The 24189-nt window shown below is 35.0% G+C and overlaps 2 protein-coding genes across 5 annotated transcripts in view; both read right to left on the minus strand.

The window, feature by feature from the left end:
• Positions 1-24189, minus strand: part of LOC101896206 (aminopeptidase N) — a 270904-nt gene that overhangs the window by 189431 nt on the left and 57284 nt on the right. The gene's annotated exons all lie outside the window — the stretch shown is intronic.
• On the minus strand, positions 2759-3531 carry LOC131800331 (uncharacterized). The gene is made up of 3 exons (XM_059129605.1): positions 3443-3531; positions 3218-3379; positions 2759-3117 (listed from the first exon to the last, which is right to left on the minus strand). Exons 1-3 carry the CDS (start codon positions 3521-3523, stop codon positions 2785-2787), a joined length of 576 nt encoding a protein of 191 aa, XP_058985588.1. The 5' UTR covers positions 3524-3531; the 3' UTR covers positions 2759-2784.

Consider the following 24189-nt stretch of genomic DNA (forward strand, 5'->3'; position numbering starts at 1 on the left):
ATCGACCGTGGCATCAGAATAAATGCCGAATATTATCGCCAAAATATTTTGGAGGGTGTATAAAAGCCTTGGGCACGCAACATTTTGGCCGCGGACCTTGGACATTCCAACAGGACTCAGCACCATCGCCCTCAGCTCGCGCCATCCAAGAACGGTTACAAAATGAGATTCCTCGCTTCATTTCCAGGGCACAATGGTCACCAAAATCTCCGGATACCAAACTGTTGGACTATTGTATCTGGAGTATTTTGGAAAGCAAGGTTGGCACTAAAAAATACCAAAGTGTCGATCACCTCAAGCAAGCGCTTCGCCGGGAATGGGCCAAAATACCGCAGAGCAACATTCGGGCAGCGTGTGACGGTTTCATTGGCCGTTTGAAGGTCATAATTCGTGACAAAGCTGACCAATTCGAACAAATCTAAAGTTAAGGTAAAATTTGATGTTATTTCCGACATTTTTCATTCAATAAAATTTAAAAAAAAGTAAAAATTATGGCGTTTGACTTTGTTGCAGTTTGCTTAGCTCACCCTGTATGTTAGATAGGAATATATTTGGCAATAACTTTAAATATGATAGAGATATGTGGACCTCACAAACGATCTTATATATGAAAGAAGCTCTTTGTAGTTTTTAGAAATTTACCTTGGGAAATTAGGTGAGAGAGGTAATTTTATTCCAACTGTCGATAAAGTTCGAGATCTCTTCTTATCACTTAAGGGATTTCAAATTTCCAATTGATAGTTTCAAATCTTGAAAGTGTTCCACATATATAAAAGCTATAAAAATAACCACCATCTACATGTTATGCACATATAGCTACGCCATCTAGATATGATATTTGCTACGGGGCAGAGAGTTGGAAACAGTGGGACATGCAGTATATTTCTAACACCTAGGTTTAGCTAGATGTTGTTATCTAAAAAATACCAAAATTCTGTGAAAATTTCAGATATCAGAAATTATATCATGGAAATTTAATTAACAGAAAAAAATACCGCCACCTACATGTAATTTTCAGATTATATACGTATTTTTGATATGACAGGTATATGTTGCAGAATTGCGGGCCTTGGAGTGTCATTAATTTCCCATTTTCTATTCTAAAAGTCCACCATTTTGTCCTTTCATGTTCGAAATGCAAACTTAAAACTGAAGCATAGATGGCGTTTGTGATACATTTAAAAATAGGACCACCTAGATATATTATTTCCTCGATCTGTTTGGGTAGAGAGTTAAAACCATGCAAGCTATTTAATTTCTAACGCGCTAGGTTTCATAAAGTAAGACGCAGAATTTCATGTCAGCTAAAATTTCAGAGATGAGAAAAAAATCATCGTTGAATCGTTATTAAAAGAGAAGCTATCCGCCACCTACATGTCACCTTTAAATGACATTTATTCAATATGTTAATCCGATGCGGATAACAAACCCAACATCTTGAATTGTTTCCGTTTGAATAACTTGAATACGACAAACATTAGACTAATTAGTATCTACATACCAATTAAGGACACAATCTACCATGTCCCATTTTTCAAATTTGAAATATAGATGGCGCCCCTTGTCTTTCGCTATATTTAATGCATTTAAAAACAACAAACTTCAATATTCATGAAAATGTAAAACATAACTTTCGAAATGGCATAACTTTTATACCCTGCACCATACATAGTATGGAGGGTGTATAAGGTTCGTTATTCTATTTGCAACTCATCATATATATGTTTATGTTTATATATTCTTAATCAGCGTAAAATTCTAAGAAGTCCGTCTGTTTCAATCATGCTAGAGTCACGTTTTTTGGCACGAGTAGAATCTTTTGTCCACAGGCAGGTCGAGATGGGTCATATCGGTATATGATATCATATAGCCCCCATACAATGGTATCCCCCGATATTCGGTATTTTGAAGATTGTAGCCAAAATTGTCAATGGAATTGTCTGAAACTCCTCACAAGGAGCTCCTTCTAAGTACTTTACCCCCTGAAAGAGAATTGTATTTTTAGGTCCACGATATTATATAGCCCCCATACAACGGTACCCCTCGATATTCGGTATTTTAATGAATTTAGCCACATTTTTCATCGGAATTGTCTGAAAATTCACACAAAGAGTTCATTTTGAATACTTTACCCCCTGAAAGGGAATTTTCATATAGGTTCACGATATCGCATAGCCCCCATACAACGGTACCCCTCGATATTCGGTATTTTGATGATTTTAGCCACATTTTCAATGGAATTGTTTGAAACTCTACACAGTAAAGGTCTTTGTAAATACTTGACCCCCTGACAATCATCTGTAATTCTATACATGGAGTTATTTGTACTCCACCTCCTGAAAGAGAATTGTTTATATAGGTCCACGATATTGTATAGCACCCATACATCGATATCTCCCTTTACTCGGTATTTGGATGATATTGGTGACATTATTCGCCGAAATTGTTTCAAATTTCATATTAGAAGTTCGGAATCGTTACTACAGCCTATAGTTATGCAGCACCACGACTTCGTATAGGCCTCATATAAAGGTTTTCATTTGAGCGGTATTTTTCAGTGGATTTTTTTTAAATTTCAATGGTATAAAAATTTCGGCCCAAAAGAACTTAGCTGCTTTTTTACTTCTTTGCACTAAAAATCCTTAATAATGTCTTTACCAATCTAGAGTCCAGACATTAGACTTTTTTACAAAATCTGTTCTACACTTTTTGGTTTGAAAGTTCTACTTTCTTGAATATCACTTAAGCGAACGAACAATTTACTCATAATCTTTAAAGACATTGTTAAAAAATCGTTTCTATTTGACTGATCAACACCATTGTCCATTCGGCGGGACCATAGCCACGCACCATAACCTTATAGAATCCCTCGACGACATAATTCGGAAATCCCGACTCATCAAACAGACATCTGTCCATGTAATAGGTATCCGATTTCAGTGGTGGTTCAAAGAAATTTTTGAATTGTGGAAGATTTGAACAATTTTTGAAATTTGCCATTGCAGCATCCTTGTAGAAGGTATTCAGGATATTAAATAAATGGGTGCGATAAATTTTCAATGGCAGAATTCGAAAATCCTGCATATTCTTGGCACTGCGGAAAAGTTGAACCTCGAGCTGGAGATGTGGAAAGAAGATATCAAAAATAACAAATTAAGGAACGTCAGGAAAATTTCCTAATTTCCAATTTATGGTTTTCGTAAACCATAAACCATACCTCATTCGAATCGCCTTCGTTGATGTCGAAATTCAGAACTATTTTCCCCGACAATGCATGTAGACCACGGCCCACACGTTCCGCCTTAAAGTCCATCATGTTCAATAACTCCGGATGCGAAGAATTCACCTCGACCTTCTTCAATTCAAAGGTCCAGTTTTTCTAAAGAATGCAATGGAATTGAGTTTAAAACTATAAGATTTTTGCATTTTAAGTCGATTTTACCTCAAATATAGCTAATGCCGTTATCCCCACGGAGAATGGTAAAAAATGCAAGAATATTCTTGTAAATGTTATGAACTTCATTTTGAATAGTTGAAGGTTTCAATATTCATTCTCCACGAGTCGGTCATATTTATATTCTGTTAAATTGTGCTTTGCTATGACATGATGTAGTTTAACTAAACTATTTGAACAAATATTTAATAATTGGGGGGGATTTTAAATAATTATCCGGTAATGTGACAACCCGACGATTCTAATTAAGATTGATATGAAAACATGCGAATTTGGATTACATATATTACTAACTCTCATGAAATGCTTTGTACTAAAGCTAGTGGTCAGCAAAGTTCTAACTAATTAGGAAACACGTTTTCCTGATACATGATTTATAATTTATTAAAAATCTTGGGCCTCTGTGAAAGCAGAATACAGGGTTGTCCACATTCGACGGACCCATCTGGCAGCGCCATAACTTTTGACAGAGATGTCACATCGCTTAATGACATACCGCGTTTGAAGCGTCAATCCAAGCAGATTTTTACCATTAACCAATACACGCCACGCGAGCGCTCTGAAATAGTTGAAACTTACATTCAACAGAAGAAGTCAATTGTTAAAAAAAAATGTGAGAAGTGCGCCTTCTAAGAACACCATTAAGCGTTTATACGAACAAAATTCGACTGGTAAGGCTCTTTCTAATCCGAAGAGGCCATATAAAAGTCGACCAAGGCGATTGGCCGAGAATATCGCTGCCGTACGAGCCAGTGTTGAGAGGTCCCCAAGAACATCCCAAAAACGCCGTTCTCAGCAGTTGGGCATGGCTCGGTCCACTTTACAACGGATTATTCGCATTGATTTGTTCCCGTACAAAATTCAATTGATGCAAAGAATGTTGCCTGCGGACAAGCCTCGTCGATTGGAATGGGCCCAAAGGTCCATCGAATATGGGCAACCCTGTGTATAGAGTGAAAAAAACTGCAACCAACTACAGACTGCTGTCATTTCTAAGCTACTCGTCCGACAGCTGTTAAAATTATTCCGGTGACAGCTCATTATATTGTTTTGCAAGCGTACAAAATCATTTTGATAAGAATTTTCCAGAAAAAAAGTTATTCGTGATGGAATTCAGGCGTGATATTGTGATTTCTTTATATTTGGCTGAGATACCACAAGTGGCTATCGTTAGAGCACTTCACCATTTAAATATGAATTAATACTTTGTGTCTCGCACCATCGCTCGTTACCGTGATACTGGGAGCATAGCCCGACGTCAAGGAAGTGGATGGAAGAAAACATTAGCATCAGCAGAAATGGTTCGAAAATTAAAGAAGCGACTTGATCGAAACCCGCGACGCAGTAACCTAAAAATGGCTCATGAGCTGAACATATCGCAATATACCATTCGGCAAATATTGAAAAATGAGCTCGGTGTAAAGCCATTGAAATTCCAAAAAGTCCAAGAACTTACACCGCAACAGAAAGAAAATAGACTCAAAAGAGCTGAATCGTTGCTTTGCTTGGCCGAAAGTGATGAACTACCGAATTTGGTTTTCTCCGATGAGAAAACATTCGTTGTCCAGCTGTTTGTAAACAAACAAATTTATCGTGTTTACTTGCCAAAGAGGTCAGCTGAAATTGTGCACCTTCGGTTGGCCACCAGAACTCAAGCGTCGGCCATGGTGATGGTGTGGGCCACCATAACAGCCGATGGTCGTTCTACGCTCGTATTAATCGACAGTGGCATCAGAATAAATGCCAAATATTATCGCGAAAATATTCTGGAGGGTGTATTAAAGCCTTGTGCACGCAAACATTTTGGCCGCAGACCTTGGACATTCCAACAGGACTCAGCTCCATCGCACTCAACACGCGCCACCCAAGAACGGTTATAAAATGAGGTTCCTCCGCCACCAAAATCTCCGGATACCAATCCGTTGGACTATTGTGTCTGGAGTATTTTGGAAAGCAAGGTTGGCACTAAAAAATGCCAAAGTGTCGATCACCAAAAGGAAGCGCTTCGCCGGGAATGGGCCAAAATACTGAAGAGCAACATTCGGGCAGCGTGTAACGGTTTCATTGATCATTGTTGGTTTGAAGGCCATAATTCGTGCCAAAGGTGACCAATTCGAACAAATCTAAACTTATTCTAAAATTTGATGCTATTTCCGACATTTTTTGCTTCAGTTAAATAAAATTATGGCGTTTGACTTTGTTGCAGTTTTTTTTATCTCACCATGTATGTATATTTTTGATCAGCTTAAGATTCTATATCGATTTAGCGATGTCCGTCACTGAAGGGAAATCACTCTAGCTTCCGAACGAAATGAAGTAGGTTGATAAAATTATTCACCGTAATTGTTTCAAATTTGGTATTTGAAGTTCGCTATGGATACTACAACCCATGACAGAAAATTGTCTGTGCAGGTCCACGTTTTCGTATAGCCCCCACATAACAGTACCTCCCGATATTCGGTATTTTGATGATTTTAGCAACATTTTTCACCGTAATTGTTTTAAATTTGATATTTGAAGTTCGTAATCGATACTACAGCCCATGACAGAAAATTTTCTGTGTTGGTCCAGGTCTTCGTATAGCCCCCATATAACGGTTCCTCCCGATATTCGGTATTTGGATGATTTCAGCGACATAATTTTCCCCGAAATTGTTTCAAATTTGGCATTTGAAGTTCGTAATGGATACTACAGCCTATGACAGAAAATTGTTTGTGCTGGTCCACGTCTTCGCATAGCCCCCATATAACGGTACCCCCCGATATTCGGTATTTTGATGATTTTAGCGACATTTTTCACTGGAATTGTTTCAAATTTGGCATTTAAAATTCGTAATGGGTACTACAGCCTATGACAGAAAATTGTCTGTGCAGGTCTATGTTTTCGCATAGCCCCCATAAAACGGCACCTCCCGATATTCGGTATTTTGATGATAGCGACATTTTCACTGGAGTTGTTTCAAATTTTGTATTGAAAGTTCGTAATGCATACTACAGCCTATAATAGAATATTGTCTGGCATAGCACCCATGGTATATTCGGTACTTTGATTATTTTAGCTACATTATTAACTGATTTTTTTTCAAGTTTCGCATTTGGATATTGTAATGGCTTATGATAAAAGTTGCCTATGCAGGTCCACGTCGTCGTATAGACCCTAATATAATGGCTAAATTCAGTATTTTTACAATTTAAATAGAATTTTTAAGGATTTTATTTTTTTTAAATTTGCAAATTCGTTGGAAATGGTGGAGGGTATTCAAAACTCGGCCCGACCGAACTTACAGCTTTTTTAACTTGTTATTCTTGCAGGACACAATTATTATGATTTCAAAAATGCAACCGTTGTAAAATACCATAACTGTATTGGTATAGGTTACACATCCTAGACAAGCCCTTTATAGCTTATTTGCGTGCTTAGGTTTCGAAAAAAATTTCTGTTTTCTAGACAACTATTTGTTCTAATATACAAATACATAACAAAGACGAGACAGATAATTGCTGCGAATTATGTTGCAATGTATCAATAATTTGATTGTTTATCTCAATCAGACATACATGTCATAATTACCTTTTTGAAAAAAGTGTTAAATATTTTCAGCCAGTGAAGTGGCATGTAAAATTGTTGTTCCCAACTTAGTGTAAGGAAATCTGAAAATATATGTAAATAATGCAAAAATTAGAATATAGGTTTTTTTTAATATATGTATACATGAAGAAAATTCGAAAAATATTAAAATTATTTATTGGGGGAATAAAACAACATCACGGATATAAAATGAAAAAATATCAATTATTTACATCATTATATGAAGTTATTGACGTACGTCTGAACGTATTTTCCATCCCCATATATGTCAACATATTTCATTAATTCAATTAAATTGTTTAACGACTTCTGGCAAAAATCAAAAATTCCATGATATCACCTCAAATTCGAGCATTACCTTAATCCCAACAATACAATTTCTCCCATTTCTTTCTTTGTTACAATTGAAAATTGACACAAATTTAATGACAGCGCGATAACAGTATGTCGCCGACCACTCACACACACACACACCAGCACAAAAATTGGGAATTTAGGTCAAAAAATTGTAATACAGCAATGAAATTAATCAGCACTGGCTAGGTAGGTAGGTGTCAATGAAATCATAAAAAACAAGACGAAAATAACAAAATGAAAACAACAGTAGCAGAAACAAATAATTGGGGAATAATTGATGTTAAGTAAAAAAATAACAAAAAAAGCATTGTTCTCCAACACCATCAGGAATATTTAATTTTTATTGGGGCGATAAAAAAAAATACAAGGGAAGAATTATTAAATAAGGTGGCCTAGATGTGTTCCACAGCTGTATTTTAAAGTGGAAAAGAAGGAGAGTTGAAAGTATTCCCCAGCTCAAGTTTGGTAGCCACATGTGTCACTTTTAGCTCTACTGGTAAGGACAATTATATAAATTTTAAGTTTTGTTAGGTTATGTGGCGAAAAATCGCCACATATCTGGTTGACATAGGCTTAGACCAGTATAGGTCTGTTGTGAGCTCTAGATAAAAGTTACTGAATGAAGACGGCTTGTTTGCAGTTTATTATATCAGGAATTCAGTTGCCTTAACAAAATTCCTTTATTTCATTTTCCATAATCTGATTAAGGTCTGCTAGGGAGTCGTTCCCTCTGAAAAAGGTTACGGTATAAAGTTCTGCAACAAAAAATCCAGTCCCACGCCTACAATACAAAAAAGGGAATTGGGATACAAATTTGGAAAAATTATAAATAGACCATGAACAACTGAAAATTGAATTTATAAAAAATTTCGTTGAAAAGGTGACAAGGCAAGAACTGGTAGAATAAGCATTCCAATGCTTTTGTAATGTTTAGGAGAGTTCTTAATTATTGTCTTTATACCCTACACCACAAGGTTTTCAGGGTATTATGTATTTGTGCATTTGTTTGTAACAGGCAAAAGGAAACGAGATAGACCCAAAGTTCCTTTTGATGATCTGCATAGAATCACATTCTGAGTCGATTTATGCATGTCCGTCCGTCCGTCTGTCCATGTATTTTTTTTTAAAGTACAGTTCGCATTTATTGCCCTATCCAGTAAGTATGCCAACTTTCATCGAAATCGGTTCAGATATAGCTATAGCTCCCATATATATTGTTCATCCAATTTGTTATTTTTGTCCTCCGCAGCCGTAATATGCATTCTGTAACAACAATATTTGGGGAAATATATCAAATACAGCCCAGAAACATATTTGCTAAATTTTATCGAGATCGGTTCAGATTTGGATATAGCTCCCATATATAAGTTCGTCCGATATACCTTTGATTGTGCACCAAACGTCTAATATTTGCCCAAATTGGATGAAATTAGGAATTTACGACCGAATTTAGTCTAAAAGCTAGTATGTCAAATTTGGTGAAGATCGGTTAAGGTATAGATATACCTCCCATATACACTGTTCATCCGATTTCTTATATTTGTTACCTACAGCCGTAATATGCACTCCGTAACAACGATATTTAGGGAAATACATCAAATACAGCTCAGAAATATCTTTGCCAAATTTTATCGAGATCGGCTCAGATTTGATCATAGCTCCCATATACACAGGGTGAGATAAAAAACTGAAACAAATTCAAACGCCGTCATTTTTAAATTTTATAGAATAAAAGCAAAAAATCGCGGAAAAAGCATCACATTTTATAATAAGTTTAGATTTGTTCAAATTGGTCACCTTTGGCACGAATTATGGCCTTCAAACAGTCAATGAAACCGTCACAAGCTGCTCGAATTTTGCTCTGCCGTATTTAGGCCCATTCCCGGCGAAGCGCTTGCTTGAGGGGATCAACACTTTGGTATTTTTTAGTGCCAACCTTGCTTTCCAAAATACTCCAGACGCAATAGTCCCATGGATTGGTATCCGGAGATTTTTGTGGCCATTGTGCGCTGGAAATGAAGCCAGGAATCTCATTTTTTAACTTGGATGCCGCGTGGTGAGTGCGATGATGCTGCCTCTTTGGCAAGCGCCGATCACACGATCATTTGGTTTGTTTACAAACTGTTGGACAACGAATGTTTGCTCATCGGAAAAACAAAATTCGGCAGTTCACCACTTTCGGCCAAGCGAAGCAACTCTTTAGCTCTTTTGAGTCTAATTTCTTGCTGTTGCGGTGTAAGTTCTTGCACTTTTTGGTACCTTGCGATATTCGTTATTATTTTAAATTTCGTATTTAAAGCATGAAGTCCATAATGAGTACTACACCCTTGACGAAAAATTGCCTATGCAGGACCACGTCTTCGTATAGCCCACATATGACGGTACTTTTTATACCCTACACCACATGGTGGTCAGGGTATTATGTCTTTGTGCATTTGTTTGTAACAGGCAAAAGGAAACGAGATACACCCATTGTTCCTTTTGATGATCTGCATAGAATCACATTCTGAGTCGATTTATGCATGTCCGTCCGTCTGTCCATGTTTTTTTGTAAACAAAGTACAGTTCGCATTTATTGTCCTATCCAGATAAAATTTTGCACAAATCATTTGTTTGACCCAAGGACGAACCCAATTGAAATTGGAGATAATCGGTCAAAATTTAGATATAGCTCCCATATATATCTTCGTCCGATTTGCCTTTTCTTGTGCACCAAACGTCTAATATCAGGCGGAATATTATGGAATTTCGCACATACAATCAAATTAGTATGCCAAATTTGATCGAAATCGGTTCAGATATAGCTATAGCTCCCATATATATTGTTCATCCGATTTGTTATTTTTATCCTCCGCAGTCTGTAACAACAATATTTGGGGAAATATATCGAATGCAGCTCAGAAATACCTTTGCTAAATTTTATCGAGATCGGTTCAGATTTGGATATAGCTCCCATATATAACTTCGTCCGATTTAAATTTTATTGTGCCCAAATGTCTAATATTTGCCCAAATGGAGTAGAATTTGGCTCATACGACCGAATTGAGACTAGAAGGTAGTATGCAAAATTTGGTGAAGATCGGTTCAGATATAGCTATAGCTCCAATATATATTGTTCATCCGATTTGTTGTATTTGTTACCCACAGCCGTAATATGCACTCCGTAACAACGATATTCAGGGAAATATATCAAATACAGCTCAGAAAAACCTTTGCTAAATTTTATAGAGATCGTTTCAGATTTGGATATACCTCTCATAAATATCTTTATCTGATTTCAAATTAATTTTGCACCAAATGGGCAATACAAGTCCGAATTCAAAAGATACAAATGCTTCGGCATATTTAGTCCTTTGAATTTTAAATTATAATTATAATCATAGGGTGTATGATTGAATTCTCCCATAAAATCTTTTAATTGTTATGTGGAGCTCAACTAAATTAGCAAAGTGGTGTAGGGTATCATAAAATCGGCCCCGCCCGACTTTAGGCCTTTCTTTACTGTTCTTTTTTTTTTTTTTTGAAAATTTTCAAGATCAGTCAAATAAGTGGATGTTCATCCCGGCCGAACTTAGCTTTTTTACTTGTTTATTATTTGGTCCTGTGGAAAGTCTTCCATGAATAGAAAATGAGTGGAGAATTTTCTATACCGTAATCATTAAAAAAACTTCGACGGATAGAAGACCTGATTTAGATGTTCTACCAATAGAAGAGTACTATATATCTATGAAAGACCTAAGAAAGGTCTTCATTATAAATTTAAATCATGAACATGTAGCACTTGCGGCGACTTTTAGTTGCCCTCCCAGCCATAAAAGACCACACTTCATATTTAATTACATAATACCAAAAACAGAAAACTTGTTGCCTGATTTTTTCTCTTCTTCTTTTTTACAAAGAACCCGCAAAATTACACATTTACATTTGTACTAAAACACACCTTGCAAATTAACCACATACACTTTTGATTGTCATTTCTTTTTGTTGAGGAAAAAAATCTCTGCTTTTTTTCCTCACCTTCCCCTTTAGAAAGAAGAGAAGGAGAAGACGAGAACGCAAATTCTGGTCACGTTCGTTTAATGTGTTTTGTTTCTCTAGTTATGGGCGAGTTGAGTCCCAAAGTCGTTGCTGACAGTTTGGCTGAAATGACTAACTGACTTGGCTGACTGTTGTTCGACATTAAGCATAAGACCAAAAAACACAAGTTATCTTCATTGTCATCACAGTTGTCGCCGGCTTGTTGTTCTGTTCCCTGTTTGGGTGCATAGGCAAATCTATTTTGGGCTTTGGTTTTATTTCAAACTTGAAATGTGGGTACGTGCCTATTTGCCCCGCTTGCCATATTTGTTTGGTGAATTAGAATGCGAATAGTGGAACTCCCTCTTTCTTTTTTGCTCCCTGCCTTGGCTTTATAATTGTTCGTCCCCCCAGGGAAGACATTATTTTGTGACAGGGAGACAGTGATAAATGTTTTTCATCAACAAAAACCATAATTTGACTTTGATTTTCCTCAAGAAAAGTGTTCTTGGAAGAAAATATAAAATCTGATTAAAATGGAGGAAATGTTATTATTTAATACCTAAATGTACAAAAGGTACCAAAATATACGAAAAATTCTACCACTTGAATTTAGTGATCCGATGGGGCTCCAGTGATTTTGTATTTAAAATCGCTGGGGATTTTTAAGCTAAATATTACGAGAAATTCAAAAAAGTATTGAATGAATCAACGCCTGGACGAAACGGAGCTAGAATCTTGAAAATTTGCACAAGGGTCAGTCTTGATCAGCCTCTTTGTACTTGGGTCAGTTTGAAGCTAGAATCATGTGATAAGGCTGGGCTTTTGGCATTCCGTACTAAAAGTGTACGAAAATTACTAAAATGTACTAAAAATTTATTACTTTGCATATTACAAACGGAATGAACTAAAACTTTGAAATTTTAAATGACAGTCCTGATGGAGGGCAGAAAGGATGTACCAAACGATATTGGGAAATTCGAAGTTTGAGGTTACGAAAGTTCTAAAATAGTACTAAACTTCTAATATGGCACCATTTGGTATTATGTGAACGGATAGAGCTTTAAACTTAACAAGTTAAAAAGCAGTAAGTTCGGCCGGGCCGAACTTTGAATACCCTCCACCATTTGGAACGAATTTGGAGATAAAATCCTTAAAAAATTTGTTAACATTTTAGAAATACCGAATATAGACGTTATATTGGTGTCTATACGAGGTGGACCTACATAGGCATTGTTTGTCCTAAGTCATTACCATATTCAAATTCGAAACTTGAAATAAACGGTGATAAATATAGCTAAAATCATAAAAATACCGTATATAGGGAGATACCGTTATATCGGAGCTATACGAAGTCCTGGAGCTGCATAGACTATTTTCTGTCAGAGGCTGTAGCATCCAATACGAACTTCAAATATGACATCTCAAACAATTTCGGTGAGTATTCCACCTAAAATCGTCAAAATACCGAATATGGGAAGTACTGATGGACCTATACATGCACAGACAATTTTCTGTCATAGGCTGAAGTATCCATTACAAACGCTAAATACGTAATTTGAAACTACTCCGGTGAATAATGACGCTAAAATTATCAAAATACCGAATATTGGGAGGTACCGTTTTATGGGGGCTATAGGAAGACGTGTACCTACACAGAAAATTTTCTGTCCTAGGCTGTAGTATCCATTACGAACTTCAAATACCAAACAATTCCAGTGAATAATGTCACTAAAATTATCAAAATACCGAATATTGGGAGGTACCGTTTTATGGGTGCTATACGAAGACGTGAACATGCACAGACAATTTTCTGTCCCAGGCTGTAGTATCCATTTCGAACTTAAAATATTAAATCTGAAACAATTCCGGTGAATAATGTCGCTAAAATCATCAAAATACCGAATATCCGGAGGTACCGTTATATGGGGACTATATGAAAACGTGGACCTACATGACCCATTTACAAACTTAACCTGCCTACATGTGTGCAAAATTTTAGCCTCCTATCTCAATTCGTTCGAAAGATAGCGTGATTACAACAGACAGACGGACGGACAGACAGGCGGACAAACAGACGGACATTGCTAAATGGACTTAGAATTTTACGCTGATCAAAAATATATTTACTTTGTTTGGTCTGACATGAGTATTTCGGGGAGTTACAAACGGAATGACAAAGTTAATATACCCTCCATAGAATAGTGGAGGGTATAAAAATTGGTATAAATGGTACTAAATTGGGAACAGTTTGGTTTAGGGTGAACGGATAAAGATCGAATTTCGAAAATATGTATTGGACTTCCTATTGATGGTAGGATTGTGATAAAGAAAAGGTGTTGGAAATGTGTTCTAACTTTGAGTACTGTACTAAATGGTACTACATTTGGAACAATTTGATTTAGGGTGAACGAATGAAGCTGAAATTTTTTTGGGTCCATGTTGGTGGTTAATATTGTGATAGGAGGTGTTTTTCGAAATGCAAACTACAAGTGCACAAAAGTACCAAAAATTGTAATAATTGTACAAAAAGGACGAAATGGTATTAAATTTGGTATTGGGTGAAGGAATAGGGTTAGAATCCTCAAACTTGATATTGAGACCTTTGTTGGCATCTGGAATTCAGATACGTAGGTGGTTTTGGAAATATGTACTGTAATTGTACGAAAAGTACAAAATAGTACTATATTTGGTACAAATTGGTATTGGATGACCGGATAGTGCTTGAAGTTTAAAATTTGGTTTTAGGATGGCTGATCATATGGAGGTGGTTTGTAGACTGGACATATGGAGGTTTTTTTCGAAAATACGTACTACAATTGCACAAAAAGTACTGAAGGGGACTATTTTTGGAATTATGTACTACAAAAGTCCGAAAATTACTGAATGGTAATATTTGGTATTGAGTATAGGGATAGAGATAAAATCCTGAAATTTGAAATTTAGATTGATCTTGACATCTGTGTTTTGAGATTTGACGGTGTTTAGATAATGTGTCCTATATTTGTATGAATAATACTAAATGGTTGGATAAGGGGTATTCCTGAAATTCTGTCTGTTGTTGAAAAAAGGAGCTGGTTTTGGATATGCCTGCTATAATTACACTAAATGGTACTAAATTTGGTAATGGGGAAATACAGAGTGGAAATTCTCAAATTTTATATTAAGGTGACTATTAGTGTCTGTGGTTGAGATATGGAGGTAGTTTTGAAAATGCCAACTTTAACTGTACGAAAATAACTAAATGTTACTAAATGTGGTATTGGGTGAAGGGATAAGGTTAGAATCCTCTTACTTAATATTGATATCTTTTTTGGTATCTGGAATTGAGATACGTAGGTGATTTGAGAAATATGTGTTATAATTGTACGAAAAGTACAAAATAGTACTATGTTTGGTACAATTTGATAATGGGTGAATCACTTGAAATCTGAAATTTGGCATTTGAGTCGCTGTTCATGTGTAGCCTAGACATATGGAGATGGTTTCGAAAATGTGTACTATAATTGTTCGAAAAGTACTGAATGGTACTATATTTGGTATTGGGTAAAGGTATAGCGCTAAAATCCTGAAATATGATTTAGATTACTGTTGACATCTGTGTTTGAGATTTGGCGGTGATTTGGAAAGGCGTCCTATATTTGTACGAAAAGTACTAAATGGTACTAAAATTTGTTATTTGGCGAAGGGATAGGGCTGGAATCCTCAATTAAATATAAATATCAATATTAGTGTCTCCGGTTTAAATCTGGAGGTGGTTTTAGAAATGTGAAATATAATTGTACGAAAAGTACTGAATGGTACTATATTTGGTATTGGGCGAAAGGATAGAGAAATTTAGATTACTGTTGACATTTGTGTTTGAGATTTGGCGGTGTTTTGGAAATGTGTACTATAAATGTACGAAAAGTACTAAATTTGGTATTACGTGAAGGGATGGGGTAAGAATCATCTAACTTGATATTGAGATCTCTGTTGGTATTTGGAATTGAGGTATGCAGGTGGCTTTGGAAATACATACTATAATTGTACGAATAGTACTAAATACTTCTACATTTGGTACAATTTGGTAATGGGTGAACAGATGGTGCTTGAAATCGGAAATATGGTATTATAGTCACAGTTAATGCGTAGCCTTGACACATGGAGGTGGTTTCGGAAATGTGTACTATAATTATTCGAAAAGTACTAAATAGTACTTAATTTGGTATTGGATGAAGGGATAGAGCTAAAGTCCTGAAATTTGAAATTTAGATTACTGTTGACATCTGTGTTTGAGATTTGGCGGTGTTTAGAGACTGTGTCCTATATTGGTACGAAAAATACTAAATGGTACTAAATTTTGGTATTAGGTGAAGGGATAGGGCTGGAATCCTGTTGGCGTCTGGGATTAAAATCTGGAAGTGGTATTGGAAATGTGTAATATAATTGTACGAAAAGTACTAAATGGTACTTAATTGTGCATTCGATGACTTTTAGATTATTGTTGGTGTCTCCGGTAAAAAGAAGGATGTGTACTATAAATGTACGCGAAGTACTAAATTTGTCATTTGGGTTAAGGGATGGAGCTTGAATCCTGATATTTGATATGGATGTCAATGTTGGTACTTTAGGTTGAGATATGGAAGTAATTTGGAAATACGTATTATAATTGTACTTGATGGTACTAAATTTGGCAATGGGGGAAATTACCCAGATGAAATCCTGAAATTTGATATTAATGTGTTTGTATCTGAGATTGAGATTTGGAGGGGGTTTGAAAATGCGTACTATAATGGGTCGAAAAGAACTTAATGGTACTGATTTTGGATCACTGTTGGTGTCTGGGACTAAAATACTAAATATTACTAATTTTTTTATTGGGTGAAGGGATAGAGCTAAAATTCTAAAATAAAATCTAAAATTTGAAATTTGATATTGTAGTCATTGTTGTTTTCTAGGGTTTATATATGGAGACGTTGAAATAGATGTGGTCCGAAAAACTAAATGTAGATTAATTGTGAAATGATTTTTTTAATACTCTCCTCGATAAACTTCAAAAAGAAGAATTGTAAAGGTTCTTGCTAAACATTCCATGCATTATTATTTCCGAATAAGAAAAAACTCAAATGGATTTAAAAACCTTGAAAGTCTGAACATTTTGTACAATGTATGAAGTTTTGATTAAAAAAATATACAAACTGAGCAATTTGTGCATTTTGAGTACTAAAAAGGCCTACCACGGACTGTTGGAATGAATCTAAACTAAAAAAGTAGTGGATATAAAATTCAATTCAATAAAATAATGCACCTCAAATGGTCTATCCTCTTAGTCCAAGTTTGGCAAACTCTTTCTAAGATTTTGGCAGGTATTTCACGAATAAATGCTTTCAATGCATTAATTGAAGCGAGCTTTAATATAGCTTTTTTCGATATCATAAAGGGAAAATCTGTTATCGTAAAAAAAAGTTTTACATTCCTGCAGTTCTGGAACAGACAGATTGATTGCCTTCCGATATAAACTTTCAAAACACCGATACACATGTCCTATTCTCGATATCGACAGTTATTTGTCTTTTTTTCTATATTAAGTCGTCTTTTCACTTTTTCCTTAGTTTAGATTTGTTTTGCTGCAATTATAATTGTCAGCTATGGCCATTGATTAATTGGTGCTAATAAGTAACGCAATAGCAAAATTTTGCATCTGCAGATGTTTGGTTTCAATTTGTTCAATTCTTTGTGGTTCTTCAATTACTGCCCTAGTTGCAATGTGTCATGTCTTTGGTGTTTGCAGATATTTTGAATGACAGTTTTAGATTGTAGATTGCAAATCATAGATGAGTACAGTTCAAGTGAATACAGCATGTGGTACTTCTTAAAAAAGTACGAAGAGTACTGAAATGTACTAAATGTTGTGCTGTAGAAATGGTTTAGCTAGAATTTTGAAATGTGGATCAAGGTTGATGTACAAGGCGAGATGAAAAAACTTCAATCAACTTCAGACTGCAGTCATTTCTAAGCCACTCGTCCGACAGCTGTTAAATTTATCCCAGTGACTGGTCATTATATTGTTTACAAGCGTACAAAAGCATTTTGGTGAGAATTTTCCAGAAAAAAAAGTAATTCTTGAGTGAATTCCAGCGTGATAGTGTGATTTCTTTATATTTGACTGGAAAAACAACAAGTGGCTATCGTTAGAGCACTCCAGCATTCAAATGCGACGTCAAAGAAGTGGACGGAAGAAAACAGCAACATCTGCAGAAATGGTTCTAAAAGTAAAGATGCGATCGAAACCCGCGTCGCAGTGGCCAAAAATGGCTCGTGAGCTGATCATATCGCAATATTCCATTCGGCAAATATTGAAAAATGAGCTCTGGGGTAAAGCTATTGAAATTCCAAAAAGTGCAAGAACTTACACCGCAACAAAAAGAAAATAGACTCAAATGAGCTAAAGAGTTGCTTCGCTTGAACTGCAGAATTTGGTTTTCTCCGATGAGAAAACATTCGTTGTCCAGCAGTTTATGAACAATTAAAATGAGCGTGTTTACTTGCCAAAGAGGTCAGTAGGCCACCAGAACTTAAGCGTCGGCCATGGTTATGTGGGCCGCCATAACAGCCGATGGTCGCTCTCCGCTTGTATTAATCGACCGTGGCATCAGAATAAATGCCGAATGTTATCGCGAAAATATTCTGGAGGGTATATTAAAACCTTGGGTACGCAAGGACTCAGCACGCGCCACCCAAAAATTGTTACAAAATGAGGTTCCTCGCTTCATTTCCAGCGCACAATGGCCACCAAAATCTCCGGATACCAATCCGTTGGACTATTGTGTCTGAAGTAGTTTGGAAAGCAACGTTGGCATTCAAACCGCCACCTTGCTCACCTCGAGCAAGCGCTTCGCCGGGAATGGGCCAATATACCGCAGAGTAACATTCGGGAAGCGTGTGACGGTTTCTTTTGCTGTTTGAAGGCTATAATTCGTGCCATAGGTGTCCAATTCGAAGAAATCTAAACTTATTCTAAAATTTGATGTTATTTCCGATATTTTTTGCTTTCATTCAATAAAATTTAAAAAAAAATGTAAAAATTATGTCGTTTGACTTTGTTGCAGTTTTTTTTATCTCACCCTGTATTCTTTATCAGCAAAAAATTCTCTGTCGATTTGGCCGTCCGTCAATCAGTCTGTGGAAGTCACTCTAGCTTCCGAACGAAATGAAGTAGGTTGATTAAATTTTACTCAAATGTATATTATGTCTGCAGGACTTCTGTAGGTCCATGTTCTGGTATAGCTCCCATACAATGGTACCTCCATATTTTCCTTATTTTGGTGATTTAAGCGACATTATTCACCGGAATTGTTTTGAAATTTGGTATTTGAAGTTCCTAATGGATATTACAGCCTATGACAGACAATTATCTGTGCAGGTCCATGTCTTCGTATAGCCCTCATATAGCGGTACCTCCCTATATTCGGTATTTTGATGATTTTAGCGACATTCTTCACCGGAGTTGTTTCAAATTTCGCATTTGAAGTTAGTAACGGGTACTACAGCCTAAGACAGAGAATTGCCTGTGCAGGTCTTCGTATAGTCCCCATATAAGGGTACCTCCCTATATTTGGAATTTCGATGATGTAACACATATATATATGTATTTATTTATATATATATATATATATATATATATATATATATATATATATATATATATATATATATATATATATATATATATATATATATATATATAAATAATATAATATATAAATAAATACATATATATATGATCAGCGTAAAATTCTAAATAAAGATAGGAAGCAAAATTTTGGACAGATCTGTATTTTATCTGCAGGCAGGTCAAGTTCGGTCAAGAAGGGCTATATCGGTCCACGATATCGCATAGCCCCCATTTAACGGTACCTCCCTCCAGATTTTTCAATGGAATTGTCTGAAATTGTACACAAGGAGTTCTTTATGACTACTTTACCCTCTGACAGAGAATTGTCTACATAGGTCCACAATATCGTATATCCCCCATAAATCGGCAACTTCCGATATTCCGATATTTTTAAGATTTTAGATAATGTTTATTGGTTTTTATTTTTTTGAAAATGTGCTAATTCGTCTTAAATGGTGGAGGGTATTCAAAGTTCAGCCCAGCCGAACTTACAGCTTTTTTACTTGTTATGTCTACTTTTATGATCTACTGGTTATTTTTCTGTAATTATTAAAACTATCGTTAGATCCCAAATCAATAATTCTTGATCCAAGTTTACTGAGTTGATTTTGTAGCATCTACAGCTTTTCACACCGTGTTGCAGTTTACTGCATTAAGCGAAATCAATATTTTAAACTTGAACTAATTGCAATAATCAATCAATAATGTCATAACATTACACTTCATTTTCAATGTATTGGTGCCGTGATTTATTTATTACTCTTTGGGATCTTTGTTAATATTTCTATCTATTTATTTTCGCACTTCTCAAGTTAAGCCTAAGCGTTATATGCAAATGACTGTTTACATGCGAAACCAAAAAAAAAAAAATAGAAAAAACAAATCGAAAGTTGTTAACCGCCACTGTCATCCACTATTTGTTTTGTTTGCTTCTTGAAAAAAATTGAAAAAAAAATACTATATTCTAGTATTTGTAATTAATTAATGTCATATACGAGTGTGTACATGTGTAGTCATTGGGTAGTTTTTTTTAGTATTTTGTTGCCATTATTGCTGCAGTTGTTGTTGTTTTCGTAATTTTTTTCTGTCTTTTGTCGTCTTCGATTCGTTTGAGTGACCCAGTTTCGAAGTTACAACTATTTTTCCGTTCTTGTTTTTATGTCTGTTTTACTTTCTTTGGAGGACTAGGTTATTACTGTTCCGAAGTCAGGCAGTTGATTTACGTTTTCAGGCAATTTCTGGATACAGTATAGGATAATCCAATTAGGACCGATGAGTAGGGCTTATATTTAAATAAAAATATTTTTATTTTATTTTAAATATTTTTATACCTTACACCATAAGGTGGACAGGGTATTATGTCTTTGTACATTTGTTTGTAACAGGCAAAAGGAAACGATATAGACCCATAGTTCCTTTTGATGATCTGCATAGAATCACATTCTGAGTCGATTTAGGCATGTCAGTCCGTCTGTCCGTCCGTCCGTCCGTCCGTCCGTCCGTCCGTCTGTCCATGTATTTTTGTAAACAAAGTACAGTTTGCATTTATTACCCGATCCAGATGAAATTTTGCACAAATCATTTGTTTGGCCCAAGAACGAACCCTATTGAAATTGGAGATAATCGGTAAAAATTTAGATATAGCTCTCATATATATCTTCGTCCGATTTGCTTTTTATTGTGTACCAAACGTGTAATATAAGCCCGAATAGTATGGAATTTTGCATATACAACCACATTAGGCCTAAAAATAAGTATGCCAAATTTGATCGAAATCGGTTCAGACATAGCAATAGCTCTCATATATATTGCTCATCCGATTTGTTATTTTTGTCCTCCGCAGCCGTAAAATGCACTCTGTTACAACAATATTTGGAGAAATATATCAAATACAGCTCAGAAATACCTTTGCTAAATTTAATCGAGATCGGTTCAGATTTGGACATAGCTCCCATATATAACTTCGTCCGATTTACCTTTTATTGTGCACCAAACGTCAAATATTTGTCCAAATTGGATGGAATTTGGCACTTACTACCGAATTGGGTCTAGAAGCTAGTATGTCAAATTTGGTGAAGATCGGTTCAGATATAGCTATAGCTCCCATATATACTGTTCATCCGATTTGTTATATTTGTTACCCACAGCCGTAATATGCACTTCGTAACTACGATATTCAGGGAAATAGATCAAATAGAGCTCAGAAATATCTTTGCCAAATTTTATCGAGATCGGTTCCGATTTGGATAAAGGTTCCATATATATCTTTATCCGATTTCAAATTAATTGTGCACCAAATGGGCAATATTAGTCCGATACAAATGCTTCGGCGTATTTAGTCCTTTGAACTTTAAATTATAATCATAGGGTGTATAATAGAATTCTCCCATAAAAATGTTTAATTTTTAAGCGGAGCTCTACTAAATTAGCAAAGTGGTGTAGGGTATCATAAAGTCGGACCGCCCGACTTTAAGACTTTCTTTACTGGTTTAAAATAAAGAAATTTTCAATAGGTCTTAGACTACATTGTCACTTAGATTTGTAAAATAATAATTTATTAAAATTCAGATTCAAAAAAAAAAAAAAAAACAAATACTCCCATACAATTTTCCGATGATTTATGGAATTTGAAGATCTTTTTTTTTTTTTTTTTTTGTCATCAGATAATATCTTATTACAAAAATAATAAATAACAAGCAACACCATTAAAATATCATCTCCACAACTACTGTATTCCTTTGGTAACTCATACATCTGTCGGCTTGAAACCAAGTGACCGACTGGCTGAGCAAAAGTAGAGAATAAAAATTGTAAATTTTTTGCCATTTAATTGGTGCCGGCACATTTAACGTTTCTAATTAAAAAGTCAATACAGACCAAGCCGAGTGCATGTTGCAATTAAAAGGCGCTTAGAATGTGTTAAAAATAAAATGCTGTCGATAGAACAGTTATTCGCGCATTACGGATGAATTTAAATTAATTGACACCCGTTTATATATGCTCAATTTTTTATGAACTGTTTTTTCAATCAATTTATGAAATACAGCGGAATATGGATAAAAAAACACATATATCGGTAGTAAGAAATTGGTTAGATTAAGGGTGATTTTCTAGCTATTATCTTCAAAGGAACACTGCACGTGTTTTGTTTCACTGTAAAATATTTTCAGTTTGGTCTATAACTCTTAAAAACGAACAACGCTCATTTTTGGCTCAATGGGTTCGTAGTAAACCAGAGAAAAATTAAAGGTATTTAAATTTATTGTAGTTTTTTTTTTTATCACAGATTTACATAGAACATTATAATTAAAAACAAGTAAAAAAGCAGCCTCAATACCCTCCACCATTTGGAAGGAGCTTAAAAAATTAAAAAAAAAACTTCCGGAGATTACCACTTAAATGAAAACTGGTATATGGAGACTATACGAAGGCGTGGACCTGCTAACGATTTTTTTTTGCCATATTCTGTAGTACCCATTACGAAATTTAAATATGAAATTTGTTACAATTCAAATTACAAAATACCGAGTATTGGGAAGTACCATCATATGGGGGCTATACGAAGACGTGGACATGCATACACAATTTTTTCCATAGGTCGTAGTAACCATTAAGATCTCCCAAAAACATGGACATGGCCCATTGACGAACTTAACTGTCTATTGGTAAACTACACATATTTGAAAATGTTGGCCTTCTATCTCCATTCGTTCGAAAGATAGCGTGATAACAAAAGACAGACAGATAAACAGACGGACATCTGATATATATATATATATATATATATATATATATATATATATATATATATATATATATATATATATGTATATATATATATATATATATATATATATATATATATATATATATATATATATATATATATATATACATATATATATATATATATATATATATATATATATATATATATATATATATATATATATATATATATATATATATATATATATATATATATATATATATATATATATGTATATATATATATATATATATATATATATATATATATATATATATATATATATATATATATATATATATATATATATGTATATATGTTTATATATACATATATAGGTATATATATACCTTGAGGGGACCTTTTTTTCTCTGATTTCCTTCAAATTGTACGATAATAGTTCAGAAAATTCGAAAAATTTCAAAAAAAAAAAATGCATATCAGGTCGATATATTCGGAATGTACTCCTCCTCGAAACTTTCATTTGTATCCAGCCTCGACACCGCTTCATTCTTAGTTTCTGTTCAGTTGAACCCTTTTATCTGTAATTTCCTTCAAATTTATCGACAATTTTTCAGAAAATTTAAAATTAGTTTGGCCTATAAGTTCCATGTATTTGGAAAGTATTCCTTGACTCCTTTCATTTGGCCCAAGCCTTAACCCCGCTTCATTTTTTTTTATGTATAGTTTTTTCTAAGATTTATGGTGAAATGTTGTATAGAATTTTTTCTTTTGAAGGAAGCGACATAGACCCATAAGTACTTTTGAGGATCTTCATAGAATCACTTTCCGTCCATCTGTCCATGTATTTTCTGAACAAAACATGCAGGTTGCATTTACTGTCCAATTGAGATGAAATTTTCCAAACAACATTTGTTTGGCCCAAAGACGAACCCAATTAAAATTGGTGGGAATCGGTTCAAATTTTAGATATAGCTCCCACACAGGGTGAGATGAAAAAAAATGCTACCAACTTCAGACTACTGTCATTTCTAAGCCACTCGTCCGACAGCCGTTAAAATTATTCCAGTGACAGCTCATTTTTTGTTTACAAGCGTACAAAAGCATTTTGGTAAGAATTTTACAGAAAAAAGTTATTCGTGATGGAATGCAAGCGTGATAGAGTGATTTCTTTATATTTGGCTGGAAAACTACAAGTGCATATCATTAGAGCACTCCAGCATTTAAATGTGAATAAATCTCTTATGTCTCGTACAATGGTTACCGTAATACTGATAGTGTAGCCCGACGTCAAGGAAGTAGACGGAAGAAAACAGCAACATCAGCAGAAATGCTTCGATAAGTAAAGAATCGACTTAATCGAAAACCGCGTCGCAGTGGCCGAAA

Source organism: Musca domestica, unplaced genomic scaffold, assembly GCF_030504385.1.
Source record: "Musca domestica strain aabys unplaced genomic scaffold, Musca_domestica.polishedcontigs.V.1.1 63, whole genome shotgun sequence".
Taxonomy (NCBI): Eukaryota; Metazoa; Arthropoda; class Insecta; order Diptera; family Muscidae; genus Musca; species Musca domestica.

Excerpts from the sequence above, each read along its gene's own strand:
- LOC131800331 (XM_059129605.1), bottom strand. The coding sequence starts at position 3,523 with ATGAAGTTCATAACATTTACAAGAATATTCTTGCATTTTTTACCATTC. Across the intron at positions 3,380-3,442 it reads CGGCATTAGCTATATTTGAG|AAAAACTGGACCTTTGAATT; the intron begins GTAAAATCGACT and ends TGCATTCTTTAG. Across the intron at positions 3,118-3,217 it reads ACGAAGGCGATTCGAATGAG|CTCGAGGTTCAACTTTTCCG; the intron begins GTATGGTTTATG and ends CCACATCTCCAG.